General features: G+C 43.6%; 1 protein-coding gene across 1 annotated transcript; it reads left to right on the top strand.

The window, feature by feature from the left end:
• Positions 1–202: 202 nt before the first annotated feature.
• On the top strand, positions 203–608 carry LOC119769185 (the record flags this gene model as incomplete). The annotated part of the gene is made up of 1 exon (XM_038261093.1): positions 203–608. A coding segment is annotated over one exon (399 nt), but the record flags the coding sequence as incomplete, so codon positions are not given.
• Between the last annotated feature and the right edge of the window lie 9,212 nt (positions 609–9,820).

Below are 9,820 nucleotides of genomic sequence, written 5' to 3'. Positions count from 1 at the left end.
AGCGATTTTGACATTCCGGGCGTGCACCATTCGTTACGCCATCTTCGCTTAAAATCTGGATACTATTAATGATCAATTCTACACTAACATTTCATATAGCGCTACGTCTCAGACAAAAGCTATGTACATGGTGCTTTTGAAACGTTATCGGAGTATTGTCATTCTTTAATATTTTTTTTTATTCTTCAAACAATCCTCTCTTATAGGTTCTGTTGACATTCTCAGGAAGAAGTGGAAGGCTTTGCGCGATATTTACCGACGTGAATTGCAGAAAATCCCAGAAGCACGGTCTGGAGACGCCGCGGACGGAGACCAAAATTATTCGACCTGGGCCCACTTTAAAAGCATGGCATTCGTGCGTGACCAAATGCGGCCAAGGAAAATGAGTGGCAATCTACAATCGGGAAATTCGGTGAACCAACAAGAGCCTGAGGAAAACGAAGAAAATGAGTGCGCGTACGAAGAGGAGCACCTTGACGAAAGTGCGGAAGATACGTTCGAGGTTCCAAATCCGCCTCCTGCCGAATCAGGCAGTCCAGTTGGGCCAAGCCCCCCCCCAAAGAAAAGAGAATGTCCAAAGACAACAATGTGGCACGGCTGATTGACATCGAAACCAAAAGCTACAACTGCTGGAAAGAAAGGTGGCTTCAAAAGAGCGAGATGAAGACGAAGCTTTTCTTGAAAGCCTTCTGCCGCATCTCCGAAAGCTGGATCCCGAGCAAAAACTGCTTTGCAGAATGAAAATGCAGAGTGTTGTTCTGGAGCATGTGTATTCCCACGGAAACAGTATTGACGGAAACAACAATGTTTAACTGAATCAATATTCAAAGAAAGAGGTTGTTTGAAATGTAACCTATTGAATTGCAATAAAATTGAATTGAATTACAATTGAAAGAAAAGTCAATACATAATTTCTCTGAAAAATATCCTTAACCGAAAAAATGGCAAAAAACATTTCCAACCATTCCAAAACATTAAAGATCCCTATCAAAAGTTATGAGCATTTAAGTTTTAATTAAACAATTTTAGAGTTCGACACTTGGATGAAAGTGATGTCCAATTCACCATTTTAATTTTTGTTTTGGTAAGAGGATGACAATAAAAAAAATCTACATCAGGGATACCCATATTGCGCGCGTTCTCGGTTAATTGGGTGAATCCCAAACCTTTTTTCCGAGTTGAGAATAACGTATTTCACCGCTTCAGAGGCACAAAAATCGTCGTCAGAATCTGAATCCATTTTTTGACACAACTTGAACTAGTTTTGTATATATTTGAATGTTTGTTTTTCCCCCAGTCGCGTCGCTTTAAGTCGCGTCCACTCTGGGGCGGAAATCGAGTCGCGCGTTGTCTCTCGCAGTCGCTTCACCTGTCAAAGTCGCGTCGCGTCGCTAGTAGCGCCCACTCTGAATGCACCCTTACTTGCCGTGGCTTACTTCGACCCCGGGTAAACACAGGATATTGTAAATTATGTCAAATTGGAACTTGTTGGGCGGCGCAATAACAAACAAACCGGGGGCTGTCGGCAACCAAAAGAAGAGGCAGGAGGATCGGAAGACACATGGCTAGACCCGATTATCAAACAATAAAAGATAGGGTGTAATAACAATATTTATCTTCGATTCTTGCTATTTCTTCGCTCTGATCTTTGGCAGCGCTGGTGCCGACAAAAGGGCTCCGTAGGCACCAGCGTCTTGGGAGGTTCGTTGACTTCCGCCTTGGCGGTAGGCGCCCGTTTCTCAACATTCTAACAAGGCAGCCGCAAAACTCTCGGCTAATTGATATCGCTTTTTTAAAACTGTCCATCTTATCTTATTCCAGTATTCAAATGGCACTGATACTCATCGCCGCAGACTCCACTGTACGTTCCGTGGGAGTTGGTAGAAAGAAGTTAATCGAGAAAGGCAGGCGCCAGCGGCTGATGTCGACTTTAAGTCGACTATTTACGACGAACGGAATTGAAGACGACCCAGCCGTATAGTAGGCGGGAAACGAGCGCCCTCCAAACTTGCGCGCGAACTCCTCCGCACAGTCACGCGTCCATATGTTTATACCCCAAAACGGTTACTTAACCGGCGGAGTGTGTTCCGCGAAAGTTGGAGGGGCTTAGGGTGATCGCCTAATAACGTCATGATTCGAATTCCCGGACGCTTCGAAACCCGGACACTTCAACTTGTTTTATCAATTATTTGGATATAAGTTCGCATCATGAATGTCAAAACTGTATTATTTGATGAATTCTAACATCAACTTTCATTTAAAGTTTAGTTGAACGCTGTAGTTAATGCCAAAACAATTAAATAATATAAAATTATAAGTTTACCAGAAATGCGAAACATTTCAACGGAAATATTTCATAGGCGTCCGAAGCACCGGGAAGGCAAAGCAGAAATTTATGGTTTTGATTTTCCTTAATTCTAGCTAATTTATATATAAACTATCGATTGTTTTGATGTTAACAGCTTATTTGTGACCTAAAGAATGCCATTCACTAACATTTCAGTCCAAATTTGTGAGATTCATAAACAAAATCGAGTGTCCGGAATTCGAAGCAAAAGTGTCCGGATTTCGAATCAGCTTTTAACAGTGTCCGGGATTCGAAGCACAACAAGTCATTTTAGTTTTCAAATTCTGATGAAAAATTGTTAGAAAAGACATATTTTGCATGCATTCTCTTAAAACTGACTGTTTATACTAAATCCTGATGATATTTCTACATTTCCAACTCATTACATGATTTTTTGCCAGCTATAACAAAAATAATATGGTACTAAGTGTCCGGATTTCGAATCATGACGTTACGCAGTGACAAAGATGATGACGACGACGATGATATACGATGTTTGGGGCAGTTCGTGTGGTAAATCTTCGATCCTCGTGGCCCAAACGTGGTCGTGTGTCAACGACGAATGGAAATATAAATTGGGTCGTTTAATTTTAATGGAGTTTATGATTTGTTAATCTACGGTCGAACGAAGTGTTTTGTTTTGATCCCTGTGCTATGTTGGGATGGTTATCTATGTAAAGTTGAACTTTTTCTAAACGATTTGTCTTCTCAATATATTTTTAGAATTAGATAGTTTTCAGTATTGCAATCCTCGGGAAAAGCAAAGAATTTTAGTTTGCCTTTTTTGTGAATGCCAGAGCTTACAATTTTGCAAGTTTCACAACTCGCTCATATCGCAGAACCATCTATTGCGTCATACCCACGGGCGTCGTGAACCATTGTGGTCTGCATGTGTGTACACACCTCTCGCGTTACCAACATAAACCGACCTCTTGAAGTGACCCTTGGGTTGCACGGACCTAGCACACAGCCTCGCGCTGGTCAGTTGGCAAATCAACGTACATGTGTTATTATTTGTCCGCAAGTTGAACCTCGTAGCACCGCCACCATTTACTAAACAAGGGGCTTTAGAGTTGAGAGGTTGCCACAAAACAGCAATTTTGGCAGCTTTGTTCAACTTTTGCTCGTGTATACTTCTTCTCCTACCTCCGTTCTTTGTACAAAAGAGGATTTTTTTAACGTATGTGATAGAGCCAAAGGTGGACAATTACGGGGTTGAGATCGGGAACAAATGTTTTCACTTTACATTTTAAGGGACACCAAAAGACATCAGGTACAAATGGTGGCCCGACAGATGTCATTAGGGGGGTTTATTTCACATGTAGGTGACCATTATCTACTGCAGCCATCTCAAATTGTGTCTTGTTGTGGCAATGTTGGATGCGAGCGAGAAATTGCGTGACGAATAAGGAAATTGTTTTTAAATCATATTTGAGTGAATTTTTGCTTTTGTTCACAATGTCCACATTTTTTTTAATTTTCTGTTGTTTTGGCAGCATACTATAACTTTGGTTTTGCTTGAAGCTCAATATATTCAAGGTAAGGTAAGCTACTTGTCAAAAACACGGTTGGAATAGGGTTAAAAAGATCAAGATAGGAAATGACTATTCTTTCTAGATCAAATCACCCTGAAAAAGGGATGGAAACATCCTTTCTTACACTGATGATTATCGTAAACACATTTTAGACAGCACAATGCTACCGTACTTGCATAATTTACGCTCAATTGATCTTCAAGAAATTACAACCCTGCGTTAATTATAGGAATTACCCGGCTCATCTTCAACAAATCCATCCTATTCTTGCGCTCTATTACATCAGCTCACCCGGAAATAATTGAACACTTGAGCGCAACCGGTTACGCGAAGATCACGAGTTGAAGGCCTGGCATTATTAGAAATTATCATCACTTTCTTTATCCATTGGCGCTCATGGCCACCTGAGATCATTGTAGTTGCTCGGATGGTGCGGTTTATTGGCTACTGCCACCAAATCGTAGCAATCGCCGATATGCTAAGTACCAGATTGCTTGGATCGGCAAAAGTGAAAGTGTTTTCTGACATGCTCCACCACGGTAACAAGACTGTTGAAAGAGACCCATTTATCATAATTGAGCTTAGAGCGTAACGGAAACTGCCCCAAACTGAACAAAAATCGGTTATGGTCACGATCACCAAATATGGCAAACTACTACCTGTTGCACCCGGCCAAGCTGGTGATTTGACGGGCAAAAAACCTGCTCCACGCTACGGGTCCACAAAAAAAGGCAAACCCTCGAGTCCCACGCAAGCGTTCACCAGCACCAGCACCGTTTGCAAATCATATTCTCACCGCCAACTGCCACCGGAGCAGCCAACGCGATTTTTTTGCGCTCGCGTAGAACACGGTACGTCATCTTTGCACACAAATCGAGTCCTTGGACTTACCTGGAAAAGAGAGAGAGAAAAAAAGAATAACATTAAAGCTCGTGTTATTTTTTTCGGTTTGAGCCGTACTAAAATTTATCACGGGCCTTAAATCAAATTCGGCTTCGACCATGAAGTCGTCTGCGGTTGATGGAAGAACTTATCCCATGACTAGTCGCGTCGTCGTGCGCAAGCATCTTCAAGAAAATAGAAAGTGACAGTGGGATTCTCGCGAGAAGCGTGACTCGCCTTCCGCTTCGGAAAAGTTCACCCTGAACTCCATCTATGGACCCCGCACAATCGCTAAAAGTCAGTAACATCTATCTCACGATCGAGGGCACCCTCGCGCTAAGCTTTAAGCACACTTTCGTGCTCTCGATCTGCGCAAGCAAATAAAAGCGCAACTTTGCTTACTCATCAAGCTCCGAAACTCCCGAGTCGTCGTCCAGCGGGAGAGGTGCTCCAAATTGGATGGCTTTTCGAACGGGCGCGGGCGCGCAAAGCAGAACGCTGAAACAAAGGAAGCGTTGCTGCCCGGATTGGCCGGCTTGTGGACAGCATTAGTCATAGCCTACTCAGCGAAATAAAGTTCACAGGTAGGATTTTTTTAAAGCTTTGGATGATTCTTGGGATTTTGTGGATTCAACCCGAGTTTTCATCGTCTATACAAGTAAAACTACTCTGTATCTGCCTACTTGGATCGAAGGGTGTTAAAGCCCCACGAAACTCCATTAACAGCCAGCCTCCTAGCCAGACTGGTCAACAAATTACCCGCACATGGTTGCAAGGACACACTAATTTAGTCGCGGCGACAAGATCCTCCAGATGATAGTTGTTAAGTGGAATGGTACTTGTTCTGTGCACGCGCAGCTTTATTGGCACAAGGGCTATTAAACCAGACCGGATCGTGACCGGCTAAGGTCCCAAAAAATCGTACAGAACTACGATAATAAATTGGCTTGGGTTTGGGAAGGTTTTATGGGTACTACATGGGTAAAAAAAAGTAAATCTTTCCCAGTTCCTGAGGGGAACACCCTTAAAGAGTATCGGGGCCGGCATTTACAAAGCGGATTCAGTGGCAGTTTCATTCTCAACTTAATGTTAACATGTTAAGGTTAATTTTAACATTCCAAGGTCGCCTCCCTAAGGTGTCGTGATAAGGTCCAGTTTGTGACGATACACTACCTTCCCTTTACTAAGCAATCGGTTCCAGAAGGGAAAAGATCACCAGTTGTGTTGGTCCGAGCCGGGATTTGAACCCCGATCTACCGCTTACGTGCGGAAGCGTTACCACTGGACTACGTGGCTCGATCAACAGCTGAACTTTATTGTTTCGGCAATAATGGGCCAAAAAGGTTTCGGTGGTCAACCAATCCAATCCGGTAGGGCGGCTACGAATTTAAGGTAATTATTTTTTTCAAACCCCTTCTACAATTTATTCCCGCCTTGTACGCAACGATCTTTTGCACTATTTCTTGAAATTACACAGACTCACCGCTAAAAATAGTTCAATTTGCAACAAACGATCGATTACAACGCCTCCCCTTGGCAGTGACGGGCACCCGCTCCAAACCTCCTTTCCATCGCACCTGTGTGTGGATGTATTTTTAAATTTACTGATTCAGATCAACCAAACGCTGCCGTGTTCTGCTCGCCACGCTGCTCAACGTTTCTTTCTTAAACTTCTTGCACGGTCCAGCATCCCACCACTCCAGGTAAATCGCCGACTCTCTGTACTCAGATCTCGAGGTGAACGAGTGGAAAAAATGGATCATAATGGGTGTATGCTGGTCGGATCTTGAGAGCGCTCTAGATCTGGTACGGCCCTCCCCAAGCACACTCCCGACACTCTTCTTGGGGGGAGCGCGCGCACGCTCGATCGTGGAGGATAAAAAACGTGTTTTTCATGGCTGCGAAAGGGCCCGCGGGAGCTAGACGGAGGAGCGGGTTACACCGGAAAGACTTCATGAATATTGAAATTAAGTGCTCGACCGGGATGATGGTGAAGGGAGGTGCATTAAAACGCCACGATCCAGATCGGCCAAGAGAGAGAGAGCGAGGGTATTTAAAACTACGCTTAAGGTTAAGATGATGCTACAGAATTCAGCCAGGAAGGAGTTGATCCCCGGGGATCACGACTGCAGAAAGAGTGAGGATCTGTAATTGTTTTTGAACAGGTCTTGAACGACTTGAAGTAAATTTCGACTCACTTAAGTATTACAGGTCTGAAACGTAGAGGCACGTTTTAATCCAGCTTTGGATGCTGAGATGAGTTCCAGAAAATGGAAGTTTTATGCGAGAGGTTCCAGTTTTGTGGTTGACAAATGCTCATCTCTAGAATAGTAAACTTTGACACAACAAAGCTAACACCAGAAAAGGTAGGGCAAGTAATGTTAGCTCGGCACACCTCATTGCATTACGTATTGCAAATCAATTCATTCGATTAGTTCAAATTTTCTTCCCCCGATTGCAGTGATATAACATTTGCAAACGATCAGGTGATAAAGACGTTCAACGCTGACATAACGCTTCTTTCTTTCCCAAGTGATAACAAAGTGTCGAATTGGCAATTTTGTAAAATCAAGTCCAAATTAACGAAAACGCGCTGAAACAAATACGGGCACGATGCACCAAGAAAAAACAACAACAAGCCGTTCAAAAAACGGTGAACAACCAATTGGATAACACCGAAACAAAAATGTGACGCAAGCTAGAAAGTGGTCAACATTCCGGCCGAATTGTAACCGCGTGCCAATGAACGGAGAGTTTTTCAAAGATCGATTGCCGAAATTATCATTTTTTCTGATTTTCATGAATTGATGCACAGCAGCAACGTGGTATCGTTCGGAAATTGAACAGAAATAGATCTCAACCGACGCGGAAGTGATTCATTATTCTGACTAATTTGATCAGTTTGTTGATATTTAATTCATGGGTAAACAGCGGTAGCAATCATAAGTATTAAATCAACATCTGACTTTACTTTACCTTAAGTTTGTCTACCTTGCTTGCGTTACGTTTAATTTTGAAGGTAAGTAAATGTCAAAGGTAAGATAAACTTTAAAAGAAAGCATCTAACAGTAGGGATGTGTTTTTATACAAAATTCCAAGCAAATGCGCTTAAAAAAATGACGTATGATGCGCAAAAAACAAGAATCCGTTAATCGACAGCGTAATTAGTGTCGTGTCATCTCCGCTTAAATCATCGATCCTTAATTGGCAGGTAATCGGTGCTTTGCTACTTGAAACAGACAGAGACATGTACCAAAATATTTACTTGAAGTGACTGTTTTTGGGGCTTGTCTATTTGATTTACCGGACGCCAAACGCAACGTTGTAAAATTCCGTTGGCGACTTAGAGAGCTTCCCCACACCGTGTTCGCACTGATCCACCTACAATGGCCTAAACCCCGTAATTGCCAGACACAATCGAACCAAACAGTCAGTCAGTCAGTCAGACAGACAGATGGATGATACTTAACCCCGTGTTTTCTTTCGCCTTTTTCCGCCAGCACAGCGACACGAACGCCTCTATGATTAAGTGCTTGATTATACTCTCCCACTTTTGGGTTAATCTTTGTTGTTGTTTTTTGGCTGTTCGTTTCAATTTGCACATCAAACCATGATTTAGATAAAGCTCTTCCGAGCTACCGAAAATTACTATAACTGTTAGCCAAATTGTTGCACGCAAAATGGCGCTTGAGAACGGTTGCTCTCAAGAGCGTTCTCTAAAAGGCGCTCAACGCCCATGCAGCAAAAGCAGATTGAACTCAAGATTTGGGTTATCTTCGTGAGCGTGTAATGTGTTGACAGCATGGCTTACGGTGGGAAATGACAACTCGGCAACAGCGCGTTCCCACTCATGACGGGAACTTCAAGTGCGGTCAAGCGAGGACACCAACCCCTTAGGGCGATCGCAAAACGTCTCGCGACACCGGTTCAGTGACCCCTTCCGGGCTCACCCAATCGTTTATCCAATTTTCATTGTCTTTCCCGTCCAGGCGTCTCCCAAGCGTATCACGACGATCCCCAAACGGAAGGAAAGTGTCTGGTTCTGGAGCGTCGTCCCCGGAGCGGATCCATGCAGGCTTACGACAGTCAAATGGATTTATTATCCAGTGCAGTTTTTTATACCTTCAGGGGTCTTCTCGCAGAGTTAAGCCACATGCAATCTGATACCGGTTCCAAAGATCGGACTGGAGGGGCGACGGAACCGTCCGTACAGAGAGAGAGAGAGAGACCGCGAGTGAGCGGAGAGGAGACTTTTCGCAAGTAACCGATACTTAAGATGTTGTCGAGCAGGAAACCGCGAATCGAACTGTCAACCGCAACGGTCTGGTTTCCAGTTTCAATCTGTAACAACTTTGAGCTGCTTCGAGAGACAATTTTATGCAATCGCTTTGAAAAAGTGAATTTTCTTTAAACCAGGTCACATACGACCGAAACCAACAAAAAAGGTCAATTCCATTTGGACTGCTTGGTGTGCTCGCGCGATTCCCAAAAACACACGTGTGGTAAAACAAATCAAAACCTCAGCAGGCCTCGTCGCGTGTTTTGGTCGGAGCAAATGTTAGGGTCCGTGGACTAAGGCGGCGACGACGCGGTCCCAGAAGGCTCTGACACGGAATGTACCGCTCACTTGGTAATGTAATATTCATCAGAGTCACAAACCGTTCGTTCCCGCGCGGTCACATATCAGTGTGTAAAGGCCTTTAGAAGAAAGTGAGCGACGCTCTGACAAGACAAAGAGGTAAAACTCAACGGTTTCCAGCGAAACAAGTTCTGTGCTACTGACCAGAGGCGTCCCAATACAAATAAGGAGGGTCGGCTTTTAAATTTCCAAAGAACATCTACTGCTCTTGACTTTTGATTGCCTTTCCCTGGTGTTTTGTAAGTCAAGAATTAGAAAATTGACGAATCAATTATGTTTAGGACCCTCGATCAACCAATTTTCCCCCTTTTCAATGGCTACCAATGCTCCGGGAAACCAAGGAGAGTGAGGTGACCCAACTGTTGGTTAGGGCGGTGTTGCCAGTCCGTGTGTTTCAACGAACTTTGTGGGAGCTCC

This window comes from Culex quinquefasciatus, chromosome 3, assembly GCF_015732765.1.
Source record: "Culex quinquefasciatus strain JHB chromosome 3, VPISU_Cqui_1.0_pri_paternal, whole genome shotgun sequence".
Lineage (NCBI taxonomy): Eukaryota > Metazoa > Arthropoda > Insecta > Diptera > Culicidae > Culex > Culex quinquefasciatus.
The sequence above is the reverse complement of the archived record's forward strand: the minus strand, read 5'-3'. Positions and strand labels throughout refer to the sequence as shown.